General features: G+C 53.3%; 1 protein-coding gene across 4 annotated transcripts in view; it reads right to left on the reverse strand.

The window, feature by feature from the left end:
• Nucleotides 1-724: 724 nt before the first annotated feature.
• Kiaa0930 (KIAA0930 ortholog) overlaps nt 725-26,591 on the reverse strand; it is a 38,596-nt gene continuing 12,729 nt past the window's right edge. For 2 of the 4 annotated variants that reach the window (XM_020167422.2, XM_074084674.1), the window contains exons 2-10: nt 15,207-15,358; nt 10,477-10,602; nt 10,320-10,397; nt 9,907-10,008; nt 8,074-8,214; nt 7,362-7,556; nt 4,581-4,743; nt 2,509-2,667; nt 725-1,986 (exon numbers count right to left, since the gene is read on the reverse strand). In XM_020167422.2, coding sequence (XP_020023011.2) covers nt 1,946-1,986; nt 2,509-2,667; nt 4,581-4,743; nt 7,362-7,556; nt 8,074-8,214; nt 9,907-10,008; nt 10,320-10,397; nt 10,477-10,602; nt 15,207-15,358 — 1,157 coding nt within the window. In that variant the 3' untranslated portion in view covers nt 725-1,945. Of the gene's footprint in view, nt 1,987-2,508; nt 2,668-4,580; nt 4,744-7,361; nt 7,557-8,073; nt 8,215-9,906; nt 10,009-10,319; nt 10,398-10,476; nt 10,603-15,206; nt 15,359-15,517; nt 15,679-21,432; nt 21,764-26,591 lie in introns of those variants that run through there. The other 2 variants (XM_074084676.1, XM_074084675.1) reach the window with 2 other exon arrangements.

Raw genomic sequence — 26,591 nt, forward strand, 5'->3', positions numbered from 1 at the left:
GGTTAGACACAAACACAGCCAACCCATGGCAGGCATCTGTTCCCACACACCACATCTGCATTCCTATGACCTGGGGAACACTTTCACACAGGACTAGTCCTTCCCAGGCCAGCCTGGCTATGGGTGAGGGAGCCCTTTGCTGGTCCTCACTCCGAGAACAGAGCGCTGCCTGTCTTACACTACCTGTCCTTCCAGAAGATGCATCGGGGCTGTATTTCTCCCAAGATCCCAGCCCAGAGTCTTCGGATTCCAGAATGAGCAGGGAGAAAAAGTTCCTGAAGATAGGTATATTTCAGCTATCCTGGACACAAACTTGGGAACAGCATTCACAACCCTGTAGAACAAGCAGTGTCCTGCAGTGCTGGGTCACGTCCACGGCCTGAGGCGCTGCTCAGACACCCTGGGGCAGGACCCGACTCTGTGGCCCTAAGACACCAGGTTAGAATGTGAACCTGCTCCAGGGAGTCACAGCACCAGCCTAAGCCAGCACTGCTGGAAGATGGGACACCGTCCCAGTCTACCTGCCACTGGCCACCGTGGAGGAGGTTATCTCAGAGTGGGCAGAGGCAAGCTCCCAAGAACCTCACCCTAACCCTGACGCCCAATCAGCTATGCAGTACAGCTGCTGACTGTACCATGACCTTTGTGCACTTGAACCCTAAAGACGTCAGTGAGGTAGGTTGTTAACAGCCCCATTTCATAGGTGGGCAAGCTGAGGCAGAACGAAATGCAATAGCTTGCTTTTAATAACAACATACAAAACCTGGAGAAAGCCCCAAAGTAGTCCCCATTCCCAGAGCCGGCAGAATGGAAACAGAGCAGACTCCTGCTCTTCCTTTTCTGCCCACAGGGGATCTCTCAACGCTCAGTTGGAGCCCTCCAGTACTCCGGACATCAAACTCCAAACAGCAGCAACAAGGAGACCAGCTTCCAGTCTATTCCAGTTGGGTAGAGGAAGGCCTCAGCTCCTGAGAGCACACTGTGCTGGGACAAGGCAGGGCTAGTGGCCGTGGGTCGCTCACATTCATCAGCTGTACCACCCACGCACAACCAGCCAAGCCAGTTCCTCCTTGCCTAGGGAGCTGGTCCAACCAGCACACTGGTCAGAGGAAACAACACCCGGCCCCAGAGGTTGGTGGTTCTGCCTACAACCCCCTGGGAGGATGCCAACCCCAGCCCACACCAGATACCCTGCAGCTAAAGTGCCATTTTCCTGCCCTCAGTATCCAAATTCTGGGAGTCCTGGCAGCCAAGGTGGGAGGCAGGACGTCTGCCTTCCTGTCCGGATTGGAGGCGGGCGATGATGATGTTCTTTGGCTGGAAGCAAAAGGCCATTCTGGCGGGATGGGGCCTGTCTGCCCAGCTTGGGGCCATTCTGAGCTCAGCTTGGGCATAAGGGAGGTATTCCCAGCCCAGGGTGAAGCTGCAGTCTCCCCATGGGAACTTGCTGTGACAGAGTGATAACTAGGGGAAGACAAGGTGGGACTGCCTTGGACGCTGAAGTTCACAGGTACCACAACTGCAAAATCATCAACTGCTTTTCCTAAGAAGTGTGGACGGTCTGACTCGCTGAGAGCACCAGCACTGGGTTCCACCTGCCATGTCAGGAGGTCTGGGCACATTGCAGACGCCAGCCCTTGCGTGCTCTCTGACCTGTTGGTGTCTCTGGCCTCTCTGGGTGCAGAGAGCTCTTCACAGATGGGCTGGGGTGCTGGGGTGGGATGGGGATACACAGGGGAGCAGAGCCAGCAGGGAGGAGGACGAGGCACTTCAGTTTGGGCTGGTGTTCATGGAGTCGGCCCTGGCTCCAGGAGTCGAGCGGCCCCGCCTGGCTGTGGCTCTGGCGCTGGCTTGTCACAGAAGACCCCGGTGGCGGTGACAGGTAGGCACTTGGCAGCATTCCCAGGCCAGGCAGAGCCAGGGCTCTGCATAGGCTCCACACACGCTAGGTCATCAGGATGGGCTTCTGCCGGACTTCCAGGATGTCTAGGGTAGCAAGAGGGAAGCAGACTGGATGGGGAAGCTCAACCACCAAGCCATAGCCATGTCAGCTCCTTTCAGCGGGGGAGCTGTGGCTGCCACACACACACATTTCTGCTTAGGTCTCACAAGACCGCAGAACCTGCCACCTTCACCCCTCACACGCAGGCACTAGGCCAGACACAGCTGCAGAGCTCAGCCAAGGGTGAGAGGAAGGGGCTCCAACAGAAGCAGGGGCCTGCAGAGCCCAGCCCCAGAGGCTGCAGGCCAGGCATCGAGGGAGCCTGAGACAAGCCAAGGTCATGAGTACCATACCTGGGGACTGAGACCATGCAGGAGGGGACAGCAAGGGCCCCAGGAAGGTGTGCAGAGGCGAACCACTGGCTCTGGGAAGCTAGGCCCACCTGAAGTCTGGAACAGGGAGGCCAAGGTCCACAGCCTCCACCCCCCACCCAGGGCCTTGGGAATCTTGCCTGGAGTTAGACCTGGCTATAAAGGGGGTCCGCCCTTCTACGTGGGCCACATTACCTGTTAAGATCCGATGCAGCGGCAAAGTGACGTAGGTCAAGTGTGCATAGAGAAGGAAATTCCCATCGGCCCTGTTCAGCTTCAGCCAGGACCCGACCAGGGACCGTCCCGTGCCAGACAGGGACCGAGACCGCAGGTTGGTTGCATTGTGTAGGTCAGCTAGAGGGGAGAAAAGCCCTGTCAGTGGGGGAACAGCAAGACATTCCCATTCCAGGCTGAGGCCACCTTCAGCTGCAATCCTTAAGAATGGTTCCCCACGGACACAACCCGCCTCCAGAACAGCTGCCTCCTTACTTTCAACCCCTCCCATCCTTCAGGGCTCACCTCCAGAGGACTTCCCTAACTGCTCCTTCTCCCCTTTCTTTCTCCCAAGCTCAGAGTCTCTCTGCGGGTCAGTTTCCCAATGCCCCATCTGTTGCTGTAATTGGGCACCAACAGTCACAGACCATGAGAGCAGTAGGCCTGGGATGACCCATCACTGTCAGCCAGTCCTGTGGCCCTGCCCAGGTGGGCAGACTAGATAGCTACTAGCACTTTCCTACCAACCTGGAAACAGTGGAGGTGGGGGCTGTAATATGGCCCTGTCTGCTGACTCAGAAAGTGACAGCCATAGTCAGGCACCAGTGGCTCACTCCTAGCTACTTGGGAGACTAAGATCCTCCCTACCCCATCCTGGACCAACCCAGGAAAAAGCCCCTCTCAACCAAGAGCAGACAGGATGGCATGCACTTGTCATCCCAAGCTATGTGAGATCAGTAGAGCTGCGGTTCAAGGCCAGCCAGGCAAAAAGGTTTATAAGACCCCATCTCAATGGGAAAAAGCTGGGCATGGTGGCATGGTGGCACGGTGGCACACACCTGTCACCCTAGTCATGGTGAGAAGCTTAAAACAGGAGGGTGTTTTGGGCAAAAGTGAGGCCCTATCTCCAAAATAATCAGGAGATATGGCTCAAACAGTGGAGCACCTGCCTAGAGAGAGTGAAACCGAGTTCAAACCCCGATACCACAAAAAACAAAAAAAAGAACAAAAAATGTGACCACCACAGACAACATGCTGGCCACTAGGGGGCCAAGGTCACACAGGAGCAGGTGAAGGCTGGTATTACTGTCTCCATGCCCCAGCTACCCCTGGCCTCTGGGTCCTGGAGTTAAGACAAGATCTCCCCAACAGGCTGCACCCCTGCTCCCTATTGGGATCTGGCCTGCACCAGCAGGGAAGCTTTCACTTATTCAATCAACAAACACACACAGAGCTGACACAGCAGCAGCTTGTCCTGAGGACAGTGAAGAACACTCAGACCCCACCAGTAGAGCTTTCCAAAACCTTCCATGTATCTGTGACCACCCTGCTCCCTAAAGTCCACTTCTCACCCAGACCACCCTGTGGCCAGCACCCCAGCAGTTTCTCTGGCCTGGAAGACCAAGGACTCCCACTTCCCACTAGCAGTAGCATGGCTCACTGATAGGATGCTGAGAAGGGGCCGGTATGAGGAGAGGACATAGACGGGTGGACAGAAGGTGTACAGAGAGAACAGAGGATCTCACGGACCTCTGCGCAAAGACACCTAGGAGGCCACTGGCCAAAGCCAGAGGGGAGGACGTGAAGCAGTGGTGACTGGAAAGCAGGCAGCCCTAAGGTCAGAGACAGAGGGAGGAGGAAGGCCAAGGAACACCCACGACAGAAGGTTCCACAGGGAGGGTGACAGCTTGTTCAAGACAGCAGAGAAGGATCACAACCAGGTTGCTGAGTCAAAGCTGTCCTCCTGCACACGGCCTGCAGACGGGTCAGGCCCCAACACCTGCTCTTGATCAGACACCAAAAGGCTCTGGAGGCCTCTGAACCCAAGGCAGGACAGACTGCTGGTGGTGTGGAAGGGTAGTGGGGAGTCCATGGAAATGGGGGCTCCTGGAGGACTAATGTCTGTCCTCAGCTCTGTCCCCAGGCCCCAGATCAGCTCCTGGCACCTGGCACCCACTGTAACTAACTGTTGCTGAATGAATGAACGAACAAGGAATGGAGCTGCCACTAGTCCAGATCGAGAAGAAAGTGGATGGCCGAGGCACCAGGCTCACCCCCACCGCTGTCCTCCCGGAAGAACTCCTCGCTGTCGTTGGCCGAGTGAGACTTCTTCATCTCAGCGATCCGGTTCCGGGGCACCTTTCTCTTGAGGGATGGGGAGAAGAAAGCAGGCCGGTTGTTCCGCTCTGGGGTGGGGGGTGTGCTGAAGGAGGTCACCTGGGAACAAGGAGCCCAAGTCACAAGAGCAGCAAGAGCTACTCATTGCCTCAGGGGCCCCATGTCCTGCCGTCAAACTGAAGTGGAACAGAGCCCTGGGAGAAGGGGCACTGGGCCCACCATCCTGGCAAGGAGCAGCCGTGCCCTGTGTGAGGAGGACGCATGACGCCCGCCTTCCTCCGACATAAACTCCAGGGAGGGGTTGTCCAGCACAAAGTGACACGGCACTTAACCACAGCACACGTGGCACCCCCTGGATCCTCCCCCCACGCTGAGTGGAGGCTCTGTTGCCCCGTTTGACCCCTGAGCAAAGGAAGGCAGGACAGGGACAGTGCCCTGCAGGATGGAGGCGACACGGGGGCCTGAACTGTCTTCCGCTCCCAAGGCCGCACCCGGGGGCCCTCGGGCCCTGCCCTCCCACTCCCCACCCCTGTCATAAGAAGTACTGGGCTGGGCGGCTCGCTGCCTCCAGCTCCTCTTCTCCCTCTAAGCACATGTGGCTCCACTCACTAAACGTTCTGCACACTCAGTCAGAGCCACTCGAGCACACACAGGCACATGACATAGCTCCCTGCCCTCAAGGAGCTCACAGTCTGCTGGGGGCAAGAGGTTCAAAATGTGACAATCACAGACAGCATGCTGACTGCTAAGACAAAGAAAGGGAAGTACAGGACACAGGAGCACAGAGGTGGAAAGGGTCAACAGCCTGGGAAATCAGGGTAGGCTTCCTGGAGAAGGTGCAGCTTGAGCTGGGTCTTGAAGGACGAGTAGGAGTTCGCCAGGTGAAGAAGGGGGGGAAGGGCGTTCCAGGCAGAGGGAACTTAGCCCATCTCCTCCCTCCTCCCCACGCAAACAAGCATCGGAGCAGCAGGACGAGCTGGGACAAAGACTTCGGGAGCCCCATTCGGCCTCCTCCTCACAGCTCCGACATCCACCAGTCCCGGCGGCTGCTGGGCTCCAGACGGTCCTCCCACAAGCCAGGGAAGGTTTTAAAAGATAAAAAACAAACACCAGAAACCACAATACACACAGTCTGCATTGGTCGTGCACTGGTTACAAGTGACCCCTCAGGACAGGAGGACAGGTGACACTGAGCACACAGGAGGTGGGTGGTCCCTGGGGCTCAGGCCCTGCCCCTAGCACTAGTGACACCAGCAATTTCTCTCCTGGGCCCCAGGACCTCCCTGCTTCCTGGAGCCAGGCACTGTCTCAGCCCTCACAGCCACTCCCACTGCTGGATGAGGGAGGGAGAGGCCCAGGTGGTCCAGTGACGTACCTAGCAAACAACGAACAGCTGACTCAGCATCAACCCTGCCCAGCCCAGGACCCAGGCCACATCTTCACAAGGACTGTCACACACTCTTCATGGTCCCAGGGGGCAATTTAGTACCCAGGAGAAGAATTAGGTCCCTCATCTCAGCATGAGCTCAGAAATTAAAACCACCTCCTCTCCAAAGACAGAGGCCCCTGCCTACAGTCCTCACTCAGCCTCGCAAAGAAGAGCACCCACAGTGATTGCAGAGGGTATCAAAAAGAAAAGACGGTAAACAGAGAGAAAGAGAACCAACCTCTGGCCACCTGGAGACACACACAGTTATGACCTCTGCACAGAATTAAAGTGCAATGGACCTGCTCCCCTCATTTCAGCACCTAAGGGTCATTTATGCTCCCAGGAGCGGCAGAGTCACCAGCACAGCACTACTTGAGAAGGCTTCTGGGCTGAGCCCCATGCACAGTGTGTGACGAGGGCGGGGCGCCTCAGAGCTCCCATAGCTCAGGAAGCACGTGTTCTCACCCCCATTTCTGAATGAGAAAACGGGGCCCAGAAAGGAAGAGAAACAGCTTTTGAGCTGCAGAGTCTGGTTCCAGCCACAGCGTCTCTCCTGGACAAGGGCTGGGCAGGTCATGAGTGCTCTAACTTACCTGTTCTTTTCTGGGACCTACAGCTCTAAGGCCCCTCAAGACCCAAGCACAGCTAAGCAGCCAGTGTGGGGAGAACCTTCTCTTGCCTCAGGACCTGCAGGCTGGCCCACGGAAGGCTTCTGGGCTTGGAAAGTTGCCCGACCTCAGCTCCCTACCAGGGGATGGAGGGTGTCTGGAAAGAGCAGGGGTGAGGGCCCAGTGCCCAGTCTGAGGGGCAGCAGCCTCCCAGGCCTGTGAGCAGGAACTCTTATGCTTATCCACAGGACTGCTGCTACACCCCTAAACAGGTGGGCCAGCACAGAGAGAGGTGAGGTGGGCGAGGGCCTCTGAACTCTTCAGCTAACTTGTGGGGCAGCAGGAGGCCAAGTCTTCATGATCCTGCACTCACCAGGGAGGGCTCACATGGCCACACTCACCTGGCAGGCCCATCTAGGCAGGCTTTCTGATCAGTCTCTTCTGTCTACAGTCCCTGAAGACTCAGCCTGGCCACAAGAGCAGCTCAGGGAAGCAGAACGAGCTCTGGCCCAGGCCCCAGCCTGCCATGGGTCCTGCAGCAAGGCACCTCCCTTCTCTGAACCTCAGTCTCCCCATGGTGGGGTGATGAGACCTACCCCACCCAGGGAGTATGGGATAAAGGAGACATGGGAGGGAATCCAGATGACAGGAGGCCCCTCCCCAAGCAGTGCAGCCCTTACCCGCTCATGCATGGGCGAAGCCGGGCTAGAGTCCTCTTCAGTCCCACAGGGGGATGTGTCACCTGTGGACACACGGCTGACGGCCATCTCAGCATGCCCCTTGCCCTGGGGCCCCTTCATGCGCACAAACTCCATGTTGCTGTACTTGTAGAAGCCGAACGACATCTTCTGGGCCATGCGGGCAGCCACGCTAACCTGTGGCAGGTGGACATGGCCTGAGGAGGTGTGGCCGGGGGGCTCCACAGGACCTCTCCCTCAGGACAGAATTGGTCACAGCAAGCATCCCCAAGGGCTGTGCACAAGGAGGCTCTGAGCCCCCATGAACCCAGGCCACCCAAGCCAAGGAATGTGTACAGACCCCTGGCCAATGCTGTCTCGCTGCCCTCACTGCCCATCACAGTCCCTCCAAATCCCAAAGCTGCTACCCTGGGCTGGGAAGGGGTTTCCTCAGGATGACCAGCTGCAGGAGAGCAGCCTGTCCACTGGACTCCTCTCCCTTCACTAGTCAGTCAGGGGCCAGTTTCAGGAGTGCTCCCAGCACCTGGCAACAGACAGCGAGGGGCCTGTGGTGGTGAGACAGCCATGGCACCACTGCTGTCACTCCCCAGAGAACTGCAGAGTACAGAGGACATCCCCACTTGGAAAGGACAGAACTATCTGAGGGTACCAACCCCAGGTCCCAGTGAGCATCCCTGGGCCACCCAGCACTCACGCGGTTGTCATACACCTTCTTGAGGGCCTCATAACGGATAGAGCCCTGAAAGATGACCCCCTGGAATGTGTTGGTTTTGTCACTGGCCACCAGCTCCACACAGACCATCTCTCCTTCCCCCACAGTCATGTCGCAGAATACCTGGTGGGGCACAAAAGGAGACAGGGACATCAAGTGTCAGCTGCCACCACCCAAACCATAGCCTGACTTGGCTGCCAGGAAGGCCTGCCTAGAAAATTCCATTTTGAGCCAGGTGTGGCTGCACACTCCTGTAATCCTAGGACTCAAGAGGCTGAGGCAGGACAATCTCAGGTTCGAAGCTGGCCTAGGCTACAGAATGAGATCATCTCAAAAAACAAGAGCCAGTCGCAGTGGCTCACCACTGTAATCCTAGCAACTTGGGAAGTGGAGATTGGGAGGATTAAAGCTTGAGACCAGCCTAGCCAAAAAGTTTGTCAGACCCTATGTCAGTTAATAAACAGTCGCACATGATGTCATGCTCCTGTTATCCCAGCTCTGTGAGAAGCATAAATAAGGAGGACCATGGTCCATGCAGCCTACGCATAAATGTAAGACTATTTAAAAAATACCTACGGCAAAAAGGCTGGGGGTATGCTTCTAGTGGCAGACTGCTTGCCTGGCAAAATGCAGCCCTGAGTTCAAGTCACAGCAGTGAAAAAGATAAAGAAAACCCCATTTTTCAGGTGAGCATGCTGAGCAGAGAGGTCAGGCTATTTGTCCATAGCTGCCCAGCTCTTCCATGGCTCCTCCTGGGACCACTGACACAGGAACAGCCTTCCGAAAGGACAGGGATATGCAGCAGGGACTCTCAGACTGGAGGACAGCTCCCTGCACTGGGCCACTCAGGGGACTCCACCCCTCATCCCACTTCCTCAGGCATTAGATAAGATCACCAAGACTGTCAGGCCACTTGGAGACCTTCTTCATGCCAGCTATAAGCACAGCCCCCCTGGCCCGCCAGTCCCTGAACTCGGCTCAGCAGAGTTGGCAGGTTAACCGCCCGCCTGGGAGAACACCACCTGGACTCAGGTTCCCAGATGGGTCTGACCACTTCCTGCCACCTTTCTGAGGTGCTGCTCCCAGGGGCTGGCATATAGACATGAGCTTTGAGGTCAGACTCAGATGCAGATAGATGCAGATACTGTGTGACCCTGGGGAAGGCATGCCACCTCTCTGAGCCTCATGCTTCAAGGCACCATCAGGACCTGCAGCAACCCTGAAAGCCATGTGCATTTCTTCATGGGTCCTCCAGGAGCCCTGTCTGCCTATGGACAAGCTCAAGGACCAGTCCAGAGCCTCAATGGAGGCAGCCATGCAGGAAGCAGAGCAGCCTTCTTCCCTCCCTGTGTTTCCCCATGAGTCACATTCTATCCTGGGCCATTTTCCCAGCCTTAAGACACAGGTGTGGCCCAGAAAACGGAAGGCCTGGTCCTCTCTGACAGCCTAGGATTCCATGTGGGCACAGGTGTGCCATTTACAGTGTAGTACCAAGGGTAACGAAAATCTCCTCCTGCCCAGGCAGTATTTATTGTGAGAGTTTACCATGTATTTTCCCGCTCAGAAGTCCATAGATCATCAATCCTGACAGGTAAATAGGACATATGGTCATCACACTCACTTTACAGATGAGGAAACTGAGGCTCAGAGCTGGGAGAATGAGGGGGAGCCTCTTCAGTTGGGCCTGCGTCAGACCCCTCCCTGCTCCCCACGGCCCAACAGCTCCTGGAACACTGCAGGCCCTCAGGGCGGCAGGGGTGGGGGTTGGCGCCTCCTGAGGGGATGGAGGGGGCGGGGCAGTCTCAAGAGGCTCACCTCCTCGAAGCTGTCGATCATGAAGAAGATATTGGGGTAGCTCATCTTGGATTCTTCCCCTTTGCTATCCATGGGGTGTTTACTGGGGGATGCAAACACTTGCTGAAAGAAAGCAGATTTTAAGGGCTGAGAGAGGCCCCTAAAAGGCAGGCCCAGAAGCCACTCCAGGTATGCGCATGGCCATGTGCTCGGAGCCAGCCCGAAGCCAGGGGGAGCTCTAGAGCACCAGCATTGGTGAGCTGGTTGGGTGCTCTCTTCACGGGATGTGGGACCCAGATTGCTGAAGGGATCTCTGGAGTCGACCCCTCACAGTAGGGCAGGGAAGTGAGGAGGACATGTCTCCACAGCACAGGTGCAAGGCAGCCAGAGGGCTGACGAGCTGGTCACCTGGGGGCTTCTGCACCAGGGCTCACCTGGGATTTCTTCCTGTGGATGTGGATGTCGCCCCCGTCAGCACGCGTGCACACTGCACAAGTCACCATGTAGTCCAGCTGGAAGACAGCACAGGTCAGTGTGCACGGAAGCTGCTGTCCCTCGGGCCTGCAGCTACCTGACCCATCTACCCCTCACCTTCTGCAGGATGAGGTTCAGGCAGACGCTCTCCTCCCAGTCGATGTCAGGGTCTCCCAGACCCGGCAGTTTCTTGGAGTCCCGCCGGTACACCTCCACCTCCACCTCGGGCTCGGCCTCAGGCAGCTGCAGCACAGAAAGAAAGTGTGTCCGAGGCTCATCGTGGCCTCCGGCATGCGTCCACTCTCTAACTGCTGCGCTGGACAGGCGTTAACAAGGACAAGAACACCCATTCTTCCTTCCCAACTCTCCAGCTTTGCGACCAGAGGCCATCCATTCTCCTCTTGGAGCCTCTTTTTCCTCATCTGTACAGGGCCTGACAGCAGCTTCCTCCCAAAGGTGTTGTGATGACTGCCAAGCTCAATTAATGATAAGGACAACAGTGACATTTTGAGCTCACAGTGGGCAGCAGAGTCTGAGCTAAACGTTTTGTAAGTGGTTAATCTTTCTGCCCTGACAACAACCCTTCAAGGAAAGCATCATTAATCCCAGTGTAAGAGATGAGGACTGGACTTACTGAAGATCAAATAATATATCCATATCAAAGAGAAACCAGAGCACCTGGCCACACCTCTCCAGGAAGAAGAGGTGTTAAGATGTCAAAAGCAGATTTTAACTGGGCACAGTGGCTCAAGTCTATAATCCTAGCTACTTGGGAGGCTCAGATCAATACGATTGCAGTTGGAGGCCAGCCAGGGCAAAAAGTTCATAAGACCCCATCTCGACCAACAGCTGGGCGTAGTGGCTCACGCCTGTTATCCTAACTACACAAGAAGCATAAATAGGAAGATCAGAGTCCAAGATGGCTCAGGTATAAACAAGAGACCTTATCCCCAAAATAACTTGAGCCAAAAGGGCTAGGGACGTGGTTCAAGTGGCAGAGCACCTACCCAGGCCCTGAGTTCAAACTCCAGTACCCTTCCCCACCAACAAAACAAAAGCAAATTTTGATGCAGCTTCCTTTGGCTGGGAGTCCCTCAGCTCTTAGGAATGCTAGCTAACTCCTGGTGAGCAGTGCTGGGGCCTCTTGCAGGGACACAGGCCTGTGCACCCCAAAGGCAGAGTGGGGATTCATGCAGAGGTGCAGGAGGCCAGGCCTGCCTCAGTGAGAAGGGATGGTACATAAGGTGAAGCTCCCACTTCCCAGTACCTGTGAGGCTGCGGGAAGTCACCCAAGCTCCAAGTGGAAGCAACAAGACTGCTACGCCTCTCAATCTCACTCCATAGCCCTGCTTGGTTACTTTCCTCTCCTCCCAGCTTTTATCACTCCAAGGTCATCTCATTTATTCCCCCAAGAGATGCAGCTTCAAACAGGCAGCAAGTATATAGGCTTTGTGCCCAGCAGGTGCTTGGCAAATCTCTGCCAACACAGTGCGTAGAAGAAAAAGCACAGAGGTTAACACACAGCTGTTTGCAGGTCAGCACCCAACACACTGGACAGTGGAAAAAGCGGCTCCCCAACAGAATGGTGGCCATGTGCACACCAAAGACAGGTCTAAGAACATGCAGGGCAGATGGACAGTGTGGTATACTCAGGGGAATAGCTTACAGCCACCAAGGTGGACAAGTCACAGCCACCTGTGTCAACAGGCACAAATCCAAAATATGACATGGAGAAAAGCAGCCAGAGTACACCCTGTGCCAGTCCATGTACACGAGAGGTACCACCTGCCCAGAGGTGTGAGAAGAAAGAGTGACCCCTGAGGAGAGAGACAGCTGCGGTGGTCAGGAGTCTCAGGCGACACTGGATCTAGAGGCTGGTGACCCTGGGTACTCACACTGACAAGATCATCAAGCTGTCTACACTTGCCTGTGCGTTTTTCTGCATGTCTGTTATACTCAAGAAAATCTACTGAAATCTACTGAAAGAGAAAGAACCGTGGGGAAGCTGTGTGACGCAGAGCTGGCGTCACACTATCTCTGGCCTCTAGTTTTCTGTGAGTGAGTTTAGGATAATCTGCAGCCCAGTATTGCACGGGTGTTGATAAGAGTGACAATGGCACAAAGCATAGGCCATCAGCACAGAGCAGGCCACAAGCAGACGCCACTGTCCCACACTGCCAAAGACAAAAGGGACTGCTGAGAACAGGGAGCATTCTGTCCAGAGGGTGGCATGAAAAGACAGCGCAGGGACATCCTTCTCTGGGAAAGGCTGGGACAGGATTCCCACGGTGTTCCTGGAGCCAGGTGTGGGGATCCAGCATCCCCTGTCCACCCACACTGCAGCTCTGGTTCTGCTCAGCTAGGCAGGGAGCCCTGTTGCCGTGGCAACAGGATACCAGCAGGACGAGGAGGAGTGGAAAGCTGCACTGCGGCAGAGGACGGGCACTGCGCAGGCGTAGTGGCCCACACCTCCAGCCCTGGGTTCTTGACAGGGAGGGGCTCCTGGCTCCCACCGCCCTCCACACTGCAGCCTGACAAACTGGGGAAATGCTAAGTGGTGGTGGAGCCAGGTGCCACCTGCCCCTGCCTTGGCCCTCTGAACACTGTGCCAGACACTATCCTGTTGGCACTTGTTGGTAAGGCACTACGCTGGCCCTGCCACACACTGTGTCACATGCTTATGTCACGTTGCTTGGAACCCCCTGCCCTATTCCCTCCCCAGTGTGTCCAGTCCACAGCTGCCTACTATCCTACAATTCTCCAGACAAACAGATGTCATCTTCTTTTTTGCAGCCCCCGAGCCCGTTCTTCCCGCCATCACAGCCCTGGTGGCTCTGTACATGAATGGCATGCCATCTGTGTGCCCCAACAGACTAGGGAACCAGAGGCCAGGGCTGAGTTCCTGATGCTGGGGAAGGGGACATTTGCACATGAATCACTGTGGGTGCTCAGCAATCCCATGGGACTTGGGGTCCCCTCACTGACCTCCATACCCCCAAATCTTCAGAAGTGTTTGGAAACAGCAGCCCTAACCCCTCCCACTCCAAACTCTCAGCCCTGGATCCAGGACTGCTCCCTTGCTGAGGACAGCTCTTGCCTTTAACTTCTTTCACTCAAGAAAGAGCCAGCACCTACCCATTCCTCTTCTCTTACTCCCTCCAGACACACATGGATCTGTCCTCTCTTTCCCCTCCTGGTATCTCCTGGAACAAAAATCCAGGGTACAGCCGGGAGAGAGGGTCTCACATATGCCTGAGCCTCTGCTTGCAACAGCCTTTGACTTGGAGAAAGATAAAAGTTTAAAAAAACAATTCTCTGCAACCTGCCTTCAGCAGACAGTGCAGGCTGGAGTAGCTGGACCCAGTCTACAGTCCTGCCACCCTCTGCTCCTCCCTCCTAGGCAGACAAAGGCCTTCACTCCCTGAGTGTGCCACGGGTGGAAGCAGGGCCCTCACCCATGCTGTGCTGGGCTGCAGGAAGGAGTGCTCACAGCATGGTCACCAGCCTCTTCCTACCAAGGACATCTCAGTGGTCACATCAGTCCCAAGTATCCCGGCCTCCCAGGTGTCCACAATGGGAGAGCTCTACCCACAGAGTATCTACTCCAAGCCCAGAGACAACTGGATCCAAGGCACCATCACACAGCAAACGGGAAGGAAGCCAGTCTAGAAAGCTGCTCTCCCAGCTGCATCAGCCAGAGAGGGCATGGTGGGCAGGTCAGAGGAGCCAAGAGCTGGGCTCCAGAAGGTGCGAGGTTCAGGAGTCCCACCCTCAACACCTGCCTAACGACCCCACAAGCAAAGCTCCTCATCACCCCTTCCATGGGATGCCCTGCCCAGCCCAACCACACTGAAGCTATTCTGCCAGGCTTCCACACCCTCCCTGGTACCAAGTCCAATTCACTGGCCATGCCTGCTTCTCCCGGCCCTTGCCTCCCTCAGCATTTCCTCCTCTCTGGCCAGAGCCCATGGTTTCCTGCTGGTCCCTCCCAGGCCAGGCTGGCAGGGAAGGCACCTCCTCTGTGGAGGCACCCAGGCCTGTCCAGTTGCAGCAAACTCATTCTGCATATGTTCAGACTCAAAGCACAGGCTCAGGGCAGAAGCAGGCTCACTGTGTGAGCCACAGCTAACCATGGGGCTGGAGTCCCAGGCCACTGGACTTGGAGCCAGGCAGGCTGCAAGCCCCAGACCTGTCTCCACGGCCCAGCAACTTTTTGTTTTAAAGTAAAGCAAAGCATTTCCACGTTTAGCAAACAGGCTGCTTAAATATTCTATAAACCACCAAAGCTTCCGAAAATAAGGACAGACTCATGCAAAATTCGTTTTATTAACTCCACACATACTTAAGTTTAGCGGTGAAACACCAGTGAGTCACATCATCTCTGAGCCCTGTATTCTCATCTGTGTACGCTGACGAGCCGTGGGGAGCTCACAGAACCACGGACAGAGCCCAGCATGTGTCTAGTTTACGGGAAGAGCTGTCAGAGGAAAGCAACACCAGCACCAAGCCAGGTCACCCTTCCCACAGCCAGAGCAGGGTCCTGGGCTCTGAGATCAAACCTCTGCACAACCATTAATTACTAACTGTGAGAGGACGGCCATGTCAGCTGGACCCTAAACCTCTGCTTCCTCAAAACTCCACAGCACCCTTCAGGGCCATCATGCAGATGAAAAACGGTGCATACAGCATGCCCACCACAACCCACAGTGGGTTCCTGCAACGTAACGGATGCTCAGAAAGTATCAGACATGCGCAAGGAGACCGCAGGGAAGCCCAGCATGCAGGCCAGGAGCAGCACCTGAGGGATGCTGGAGCACAGACTGGGTGGGGTTGGAGGGGTCACACACCTTCCTCCCTTCCACGTTGCTCTCGCTGCCTGTGTAGGCCAGCTTCCGGCGCACATAGAAAAGCATGTCGTCTTGCCGGGGGGCCCATTTCTCCATGAAGTAGGTGGAGAACATCCACGTCCAGAAGACGATGCGGTCATCCTTGAAGCACCCTGCGGAAGGAGGCCGGACAGGAGTGAGAAAGGATGGCCACCCTGGCCCTTGCTGTGTAACCATGGCCAAGCCCTGCCCATCCCCTGCATTTCTGGTCAGAAATCTGACAGGGCTGAGACACTTGGCCCCTTCTTCCTCAGTGCCCCCACCCCACCCACAGGGCATCAGGAGAGGCTGGGGGTTGCCCCTAAGGAGAGCCAATTCCTCCATCCAGCAGCAGGCTGAGAGCCGGAAGTGGCTACACTGCAGAGCCGACTCCAGTCTGTGAGTGAATCAGCAGCTTCAGCTCTGGTAGAAAAGGAAAACCTAACAGACAGAAGGAGAAACGTCACCGGCTGGCTGTCTGGGCTGGGAGCTGAGAGCTGGAGGCTTTGCAGGGAGATCTCCCCACCCCCACCCACTCCCCCCCTCCCCAAGGCTGCAGCAATTCCCTGGGAGAATCCAACTTAAAGGGACAGAGAGAGCCCTTCACCAGCCAGTCTCAGCAGCAAGTGTCAAGGCAGGAACCACTGGAGACAGAGCTGCAGGGCCCTGACAGCACGCCAGACTGACTCCCTTTTGGTTCTCACACAGACGTTTTATTGCAAATAAAATATTTGTAATCTTTTCCTGAACAAAAAGGAAAAAAAAGCCCACAGGTTTTATTAGGAACAATCTGGGTTTCCATCCCAACTCTGCCACTTTTATTATATGACATTGGACAGGAGGCTCAGTCTCTCTGAGCCACAGGTTGCTTTTGGATAGATGCAGATTAACTGGCACCACAGTTGGAAGAGCCCATGCCTGGCACACAGCAGGGTCAGCAAAGGGCTTCCTCCCTTCTAGACAGATCCACAATTTCAACATATTAAGCTGCCCCTCTCCCCCATTTCCCATTCGCCTTTCAGAGCTAGTCCTGGCACTTTGCTGCTGGGAAGACCTCGTTCCTACACTCAGACATGGGGAGGCTGAGGGCCAGCCAGGTTTGGGACCCTCCCTCATCCTCACCGGACGTCAGTGGCCGACCAGGAATGGACCAGGTCCTTTCCTGGGGGGTCAGTAATTGGGCTGAGTGGCAAGCAGAAAGCCCCAGCCATACCACTGACCAAAGAACCAAAGTTTGAAGCCAGCCCCTGCCCACAGCCCTCTGATCTCTGCTGGCAGTCTGGGGTCCACACAATGAACCCCAGACATAGGGGCAGCGGGTGGGAGGAAAAGAGGGTATTTCCTTGGTCAACAAGCCCTGTCAGCCTCAGGTGAAGGTGGGGAGTGCCTGTAGCACTGACAGCCACCCCAGGCTCACCTCCTGTCCATTGAGTGCCAGGTGGGACCCCACACTGTCACCGCATTACTTGGGAATTTCTGCCACATTTTCACAGCAGGCAACGCCCAACTCGTGCTACTACCTCCCTGCGAAGTTAGTTCCTGGATAAAACTGCCTGAGTCTGTTAAAACTGTTTCACTTTTAACTCCCTTTTACAGCCCCACAGAAAGCCCATTAAGACTAAACCCCCAAAGGCAGCTGAACCAAATGCTTCCTGGTCCCCCAGCTGCTACAGAAGCAACTCTGGCCTATCAAGCAGGGGGCCATGACTCAATCCCGCCCCTGCTACAGCGTGGCAGGGTTTTACCACGAGTCACTCCAAGGGACACGCTGCCCTTCCTCATGGCGTCTCTTTTTAATCTGCAATAAAAGCCACCTGAGGGGGATGCAGGGATAGTTCAGTGGTAAAGCGTGTGCTCAGCAGACACAAAGCCCTGGGTTCCATTCCCAGCACGCGCGTGCGTACACACACGCGCGCACACACACACACACACACACACACGTGGTTTCTAGGGCACCCAGGCAAAGGTGATATTAGCAAGAACAATGGTGATAATGACAATGCTATTAGCTATGACTTGTCAAGGCAAAGAGCTCAACACACATTTCTGCAGTCACTCTATTATCACTGCCCCATTTCACAGAAGAATCTGTCCAGAGGCTAAAGAATGTGTCCAGGTTCACAGAGCTGGAAACCAATGTGACAGAAGCAGGCCTTGGAAAACCCCTGTGCTCAGCCACCTGCATCAGGAAGGAAACAGATGACAAATGCTCACTCTGCAGGCAGCCAGCAGGCCCAGGAGGCAAGAAGCTGGAGGGCATGAGGCTAGGAGTTGGAAATGGCTCTCCACCGTTCCCACGCCTGGCACATCCAGTCCCACCCTGTTCTACACTCCTCGAAGCTCAAGAGCCCAGCCTGCCAGTGTGGGCTCCAACAGGACAGCTCAGCACATATAGGACTCCTGGGGCAGGGACTTATCCCCTGCCCATCAGGGCCATGCCCTCAGGGTCAACAGCCATCTGTGCAGTGTGCCAGACCCCATGCTGGTCCCACCCAAACGGGTTCCAACAGCATGTCACAGTGCAGCTGTGTGACTGTCAGAAAACCCAACAGGTGCCACCCATTGCCACCAGCCTCCAAACTAGCACCATCTGCACTACCAGCCTCTGACCTCCACTTCTACCCAATGGCCCACACTACATACCACAGCTGGAAGGGCTTTATTTAAAAAGATCCTTTTCTGAGTCAGGTGTGGGAGTGCATACCTGTAATCCCAGCAATAGGGAGGCAGAGGCAGGAGGACCTCAAGTTTGAGGCCAGCCTGGGCTACATAGCAAAAGGCTATCTCAAAAAAAAAAGTAATAATCCTTTCCTGCCCCTTCCCTTGGGCCTTCAGAATAAAATCCAAAGTCTTTATCCAGTGCTCCATGACAGATCCCTCACAGCAACCTGGCCCACTGGCCACCTGCTCATGACACTAGGTACGCTCCTGTCCCCAGGGCCTATGCATGGCCCCTTCCACCTGTAGTTTCCTCTCAGGATCTCAGCATAGGTGCAAGCTCCTCCCATTGTCTCTTGGAGGGCCTTCCCTGATGCTGTGTGAAACTGTGACCTCAGGAACCACACTCTCCCTCCATCATTTCACTGCCATCAGAGCCTTATCACCATCTGGCATGTTCACACACGGGTACTGACTGTCTCCTACTACACAAAGGTGTCACTGGACACCTTGTAGCCAGGGCCAGGGGGTCTGGTTTGTTATTAGATTCCACTGCCCCCATATCAGTACCAGACACACAGCAGGCAGGCACTCAATAAATGCATGTTGAATAACTGGGTCACCCCAACAAAACAGGAAACAAGACTCCCGGCGAGGAAGGAACCAGCCAGGACTGACCATCACCTGGGCTCACCCTGGTGGAGCGTAGCTCAGGCTGCCATCCTCCCCTGGCCTCAGGATCTCCAGTGGTAAGTTTCCAGGGACGCCCCAATCTGTACCTGAGCCTGGGCTGGGCCCACCCGCTTAGTTCTCCCTCATTCACAGCAGAAAACTACCTTGGCTGTGAGGAGTTGCAGTGCCTGGAATGTGCAGGGGGGACAAGTCCCACTGCCCATCAAGTCCCCAGCCTTCCCAACCCCCTGCTGCCAGCCTGTGGCAGATACATGCAAGTTAGGAAAGCTAGCACCAACAAGCTCTGAGAGAGACAAGGCTTAAGACTGGCTATAAGCAATGCAAAACCACACAGATATCATCAGTACTATTCCAGTACCACGAGGGCAGACCCAGCAGGGAGGAACCTGCAGTCCATCAGGGAAAAACCTCCCTCACTCTAACACAAGCGAAGGCCCTGCGTGAAGAGGGAGAGAGGCACACAGCAGGCAGGAAGCAGCATCAGAACACCTCCCACAGGGGCTGAGGCACTGATGGGATGGACGACACATTCCTGGGACACTAGATACCAGGGAATCACAAAGAAAGTGGCCAGGAGATGGCCCCTCAAAAAACATTCAAAATTCCCCTCATGCTCGAGAAGCCCAACCAAAATTAAAGAGAGCAGAAGAAACCAGGAGAGAAATCCACACAGACAACGGAGGCCAATACAGCAAGGCGTCACATCATAGAAGCTACGAAAGAAATGCTCAAGACCCAACAGAGAAATAGCTAAGACAGCAAAGCAGGCAATACACCAGAAAGGAAACCAACTGGTTCACAAAATGAGAGTAAGTATTAGTTCCACTAGTAACTCATATTATAGGACCAAGTTGTCACTTTTAAGAGGTCAAATTTGCTCTTTAAAAAAATACCACTTAGGTAGGCTCAGGTGTGGTGGCACATACCTGTAATTCCAGCTACTTGGGAGACTGATATAGGGAGGATCGAGGTTTAAGGCCAGCCAGGGCAAATAATTTTTAAGACCCTATCTCCAAAATAATCAGAACAAATTGGACTGGAGGTGTGGCATGCAGTAGAGTACCTGCTTTGCAAGCGCGAAGCCCTGAGTTCAACCCCAGTCTCATCAAAAAAAAAAAAAAAAAAAAGTTAGTTCCAGCCCATGACAAGGGAGTACTGGGCTAGGACCCTCATATCTAAGAGAACAAAAATCATCACAACTTTGTGGAAAGCAAGTGAATGTTTTTCCACTTCTCTGAATCTACCTTATTGAAGAAAAACACAAAACAAAAGCCACTTCCTGCGGTGCCAATACCGTGATGTAGAGGGCAGGGCAACACGAGGTTGATGAGGCTGTGAGGTCAGACCATGTGAGTCCAGGTCCTAACAGCTCCTCTCACCTGCCCCCCTCCAGAATCAATGTGAGGACTGCGGGGAGAGAGCCACTGAGAAAGTCCATCCACCTGAAGGTCAGTGAGGACCCTCTGCTCTGCTGCTTTGCATGTCTCTGTGGCCTGTTAGGAAGAGGTCAATGGATCCCAACCCCCCAGTGTTCTTGTGTGAATGAACACACAAGGGACAACTGACTCCTCATGGGGCCTGAGAAATCACCGTGGTCTTTCTCCCACAGGCAAACCTCTCCTCCTTTCCTTTCCCAAGACCTGGCCGGCCAGAGCTCCCCTAGGTCTCTCTCTGCACTCCAGCAGAGAGCATTCCAGTTTGCAGAACCTGCTCTCTTCCTGCTTCCAGCCCTTGAGTCCAGGGGACAGACTCAGGGAACAGATGCAGTTCTTGAAGCAGAGCCACTCACCAGGGAGCACCACAGGCAGCTCTGTGTCCTCCTCCTGTGCTGGGGTCAGAAGGGACAGCATCAATTAGCCCCTTCCTACCTGTGGCACCTAGGTTCTCTAAAGTAGCTGCAAACTCTGAACTAGCAAATGCTGACTCCCACTGCTCTTGGGGAAACCCAAGGCTGGGCTCCCAGGAACCTCTGGTCACAACCTCATTGGTCAATAACCTGATGTCAGGTTATCAGATGTCTGTTTAAAGGCACTGTGTTTAACATGTGCACCATTCGCTGTCACTGACTGCAAGACAGCGGCCTTCATGCCTGAACAAAGCTCGTCTAACACCTGCACTCTCCATGAACACATCACAGCCTTCCTGTGCCTGAGACCATTTTAAATGACCCACAAAAGCACAAAAACGTGAAATACATGGCACTAAACAGAATACCAAGAGAATACTTGTTCACAGTCTGAGGACTAAAGCACAAAGGCAGAGTGTCACCTTGCTCACATCAGCTAGGAACTTAGATGTCAGAAGACAATTTTTTCATCATCATTCTGGGAAAGTCCACCAGTAATCATGCACGTGCTGAAGGGGTTACAGATAAATTTTAGCAAGTGGGCAAATTCATAAGTACAGAACCCATGAATAATGAGGATGAAATGCCTCAGGAAAACGGCTCCCAGCCTCACTCTCCACGACAATGGACTGGCAGAGTGACAGTACCAGCAGCTCAGTACCGACTGGAGGAATGAAGGAGAGTGATGACAGCTCAAATGTCTCCTGCATTCTAGAGCTTACAAAGCCCTGTCACTACTACCTCTTCAGATTCTCTTAACAACCTGGTGAGGCAGAGATGGTCTCAGCACAGTGTGAAGCCCCAGACTCAACATAAAGACCTTGGAAATCTGGGGCTCCATGGTATCCACAGGAGATGGCACTCAAACCCAGCCCCTCAAAACAGAGCCATGTTCCTCCCACACAGGCACATTCAGGGCCAGGATTCTTCTAGCCAATCTATAATGACGGAACTGAGGAGCCCTTGAAGTCACTGGCAAAGAGATGGAAAATCACCCTAGTTTCCTCCTACCCTTCTGAGTCCCAGGAACAGCTCTGTCCTCCCTGATAACCAGGAGGGTGGCTCACAGTGGCCATCTAAATCCTGAAGTGTCCTCAGGGCTTGCAGCTGCGTCCAGAGGGACATCCGAGGAAGATGGTTCATGTGTGGGCACTGTGCGTCCACTTCCAAGCAGAGTGCCAATTTTACATCATTAAATTACCGCCCTCAGACTGCTTCCTCAAATGGACACTGAAAGGGAAGGAAATGCTGTGTTTACAAGGCTTTTCACATGAAAACAATCACAATATATATAGGCTGAGGAGAGCTAAGAGCAGACTTGATCAGCATTTTCAACCCATTCCCCGCCTAGGGGTAAGCTACTTTAACCTCTCAGACTTTCAGTTTCTCATCAGCAAAATCAGGAGAATGGCTCCTTCCACAGTGACTGTGGAAACAACAGGAGATGACACAAGGTACCCAGAAGGGACAGGCACTTAGTAAACACTTAGGAACGATGACTGCTGTTTGCAGTCTGAGGACTACTGTGACAACGAAGAGCTTTCCATTGCCTGGACCTTTGGAATAATCATGAACTGGATTTTAGGAGGTGCTTCCTGAGACCCCTCCCACTCCTCTTCCAGACACTACACCACACAGGTAAAGTCACTAAAGTCACGATCGGGTGTCACAGTACAGAAAACACTCAGGAGCTACTCTTGAAAGGAGGACACTGGAGTGGTAGGCCCAGGACCGTCTTTCACAGGGCAAGTCTGTCAGAGCTTTGGAATTCCAGGGCTGGCTGCTCAAACATTTCTGGAACCTAAGAGACTTACAGTTCTTTTAACAAGGTGGCAAAACACTGATTCCAAAGATACACACACACTCACTCAGCAAAATCAGAGGTCAAGCTCTCGTATGGGTATCAATATAAAAAGTCCTAAATAAACAGAATCCAGCAACCCATTAAAAAATACATGCTAAAGGCCAAGCAGATTTAATCAGGAACACAAGAATGATCTAGCACTAGAAAACCTGTTAATTTATTCCCATCTATTTGTAGATCAAAAAAAGAAATCCCATATGATCATTTCCACCAATGCTGGGAGAGCATTCAACAAAATTCAACACCCATTCCTGATTAAAAAAATAATCTCCATAGAACTCAGATGGTGGTGTCCATCTGCAATTCCAGCATTCAGGAGGCAGAGGTAGGAGGATCTCAAATGTGAGACCAATCTGCTACATAGCAAGTTCCAGGATAGCCTGGGCTACACAGTGAGACCCTGTGTCAAAAAAAAAAGGAAGTCTCCATAAAATATTAAATAGGAGTAAATAGGTCCTTCCTTACACATGATACATATCTCAAATAGAAGAGCTAGGAATAAATTATCACAATCCACTAGACATTGTAGTAGACAATGCAAACATACTAATAACAACAGAAACTGTAAAGGTAAGCAAAGTTAGCATCACTCATAGGTGATATGACTGGCATATACCTGAACTGGAAAATTATTCAATCAACAGAAGGCATAAGACATAAAATCACAGCAACCCAGGGGTTGCTGCATCCCCATCCTGCCACGTGGAAGAGGCCGACTTGCAGGAGAGAAAACAGCGAGAGAAGTTGAGAAAGGAGCTGGAGAGAGGCCAGGGCCCCTTTTGTCCTAAGCACTGTGTTCCTATTCTTTTGCAGTTTGAGTTTTCAAACCATCCCCAGGCTGTTAGCCAATAAATTTTCCTTTTCATTTAAGCTTCTGTGGAGTGGGTTTCTGTCACTTGTCACCAGAAGAATCCTAATACATTCAAGACTCACATAACTTTAAAAAAACAAACCAACCCCCAGATCATCCCTAGCTAATGTTTCATCAGAAGCTGACTCTGGCCTCCAATGGAAACTTTTCAGTCCTCATTTTCCTGGACAGATTTGCCACCTTACAGAGTAGTTCATTTCTACCCATGCTGCTTTTTCCCCTGCAAGACTCTCAGATTTGTCTATCTCGCTTCATTGATTCTTCAGACCTAATCCAACCGCCGCTCACAAACCACTGTTTTCACCCCAGACTCATGAACCACATCTCTACCCTCTTATGTCCTGGTTCCTAAGAAGTGTCCACATTAATACCTTGACCACACTTTCAAGTAGTTTTTTTTTTTTTTTTTTTTTTTTTTTGGTGGCACTGGGCCACCAAAACTCAGGGCCTTACTCTTGCTAGGCAGGAGCTCTACCATCTGAGTCATTCTGCTTGAGTCTTGACCACACTTTGAAAATGTCAATCAGTTCTCACTACTGAAATGTCACAGAGGATTTCCCAAGCCCCACCACCAACCAACAGTCCTTGCCCCACTTCTGGCATCATTTTCTCCAAAACACTTGCCACTATCAAACACAATACACGTTTTACCTATTATTTTATTTTCAGTATTTCCCTAGTATAGGAGTCAGTAAACCTTCCTGAAAAGATCCAGATAGAAAATACCTTAGACTCTGCTGCCTGCAGGTTCCTAACTCAATGACAACTCAGCCACAGAAATACAATTGGAAATGGGCAACAGAAGTCTATATACAAGAAAGGCAGCAGTGTAGACAGCCCAGGGGCCAGGGCCAGCTCCCTGCTAGAGCTAAAGCTTCCTCAATGCGATCATTTTGTTCACTGCTGTATAATTGGTTCTTAGAACAGTATCTGGCATACAAGAAACAATAAACATTTGTAAACTGAATGAATAAATGAAGTGAATGAAGTAACTAAAGAAAGCAAGGTGGAGATGGTATTGCACAGATAAATCAATGGAAAAAACAGAAAGTATAAAACCAGAGCCAAAACACACAATAACTTAGTTTATATAAAGATGGATATTTGGATCCGTAGGTGGAAGATTCTTCTTTAACAATTTGTTTGGGGACAAGTAAGCATGTGAGGAAGGAGAATAAGATTGGGTCTGTGCTGAAGCCAAAATAAATTCCACCAAGATCAAAACTTTTGCCTTTTGTTTTTTTGGTGCTAGGGCTCGAACCTGGCCTTGTGGTACACAGTGACCTGAATGCCAGCCCAGGCTGTGCAGTGAGGCCATGTCTCAAAATGAGGACTGGGAATGAGGCCAGTGTAGAGAACTTGCTTAAAGTATGCACACTAGCAGCTCAAAAGAAAAGAAAGTGGGGTAAACCAGCATTATAAGTTTTAATATTAAAGAGAACAGTTTAATGAGACATTAATGCAGTGAAGCACAAAGCACGCCTTCAAGATGGAAAGGAAGAGGTGGGGGCAGGCCAGATTGTCAGGGTCCCTCTGGCTCCACACTTCTGGTCATGCAACTTGGGCAGATCTCAAACCTCCTGCTTTGTCTCCTGACCTGTGAGGTGGTGGTCACATGGCAGCTCCCTCCAGGGTTGTTGACAGTTTAAATTCCTCCATACACCAGAAGCCCTGCAAGCCCTGTGTGTCATCTACCCCACTGCTAGTGCCATCATGGCCTTTAGAGACAGAAGCTAGGGAGAAAAAGACTCGGTGCTCTGAGTGCCATGTTTATCCATCAGAAAGTAACCAAGGGCGGGGACATGGCTCAAGTGTTAGAGCGGCTGCCTACCAAGTGAGAAGCCCTGAGTTCAAATCCCAGACTGCCAACAAAGAAAAAAAGTAATCAAAACATTCTCAGTAACAATGCAGTTATCAGGAAAAATGCTACAATGGGGACTAAGGGACAAGCTGGGAACAAAGCTGTACATATATAAATGCTCACAAGAACATTGGTTTTTCTTTTTTTTTTTAAATGCCAGAGAAGAAAGACTGAAAGAAAACATCCCAAATGCCCATACTGGTTCGTGTCAGAGCAGTGAAGTTCTGTTTCTTCCCTGTTCTTCAAATCTTCTGTACTGTATTTATAAACACACTGAGGGCTTGCAGTGTGCCAGGCGCCATACTGAAACTTCCTCCTCCACCTCACAACAATGACATCAGCAGGTTTTGTTTTACCAGAGGGAATGAGTTGAATACAGGCACAGGTGACTCTAGCCAGACCATGAAGCCCACATCCACCTGGGCTGGGCCTGGAGCAAACATCTTCGAGTGCTGACCAGGCTCAATGCTGGGCGGGAGGCTGAGCAGAATCCTGCGGACCTCAGCCCTGCCAGAGTTCTGGGGCAGCTAAGCTCACCAGTAAGTAACCCAGACACAGCAAGAGCCAGGAAGGCAGGTGGTGCACAGACCTAGCACTGGCAGGGCAGCTCCCTGACGAGGGGCATTTCACCGGGGGCTCAGTGGAAACTACGAACTAAGGAGGCACACAGGGTAGAGGGGAGGGGAGGAGAGGATGGAGGAAAGGCCCCAGGAGTGAGGACTGAGTAGGAACCAGAACTGGAGGGGCTCCGAACTCCCAGGCATCCCAGCTGGGTTGGTGACTTATGCTTAGTCTCATGGAGCTCTGGAAGGGAGGGGACTGAGATGGGGTCTCTGTGGTGGCCTGTCATGCCAGTAACCAGCCTGGGCCCATCCCCAGGCTGCCTGGACGAGGGCCTCCCAAGAGGTCACTTGGTTGGCAGCAGACTCTATTCAACTCTGCCACCCCGCAAAGTGGGGGATCAGCTGGCCTCTTTGGGGAGAGTCCAAGGTAGCCTTTGGCCCTCTGGAAGCTTCCCCACCCAGGCCACAGAGGAATGAATAGGCTTCTGTGCCCCTCAATAGGCCTTTCATTAACTCCAGCCTCAGGGCTGAGGGCCTCCCTCCCTGGGGCACAGCAGACAAAGAGGCTGCCCTGATGAGGCCCTTAGAAGAGCAAGAACTGGTCAGTCAGGTCCCCGTGTGAACAATCCTGAGGGCTTGGCCAAGCAGAGGGTAGCATGGGGTTTGGATGATGCAAGGAGGCCAGATCAGGCCGAGCCTAAACCTCTGCCTGGTCCAGAGCCTTCTTCAGGAAAGAGTCCAGACTCCTTCACCACACAAGCCAGGCTCTTCACACAGCCCCCATGAGTCTGCCCCATGGTACATTCTTCCCTGACCAAACACCTCCTCAGTGGTCCCCAGCCCAAGGGTCTTCTCCTATAGGGAGTCAGCTCTGTCATCACCACCTGGGGCCTCCTTACCCAGCTGGGCCCTTTGAGGTGCACCAGGTGCTATCACACCTGATGACGTGGTCCCTCCCGCTTGCAGGCGCCCACTCAAAAGCAGCTTTGCCTCCTTTGACCTTTCTTTACC

Source organism: Castor canadensis, chromosome 8 (genome assembly GCF_047511655.1).
Source record: "Castor canadensis chromosome 8, mCasCan1.hap1v2, whole genome shotgun sequence".
NCBI classification, from domain to species: domain Eukaryota; kingdom Metazoa; phylum Chordata; class Mammalia; order Rodentia; family Castoridae; genus Castor; species Castor canadensis.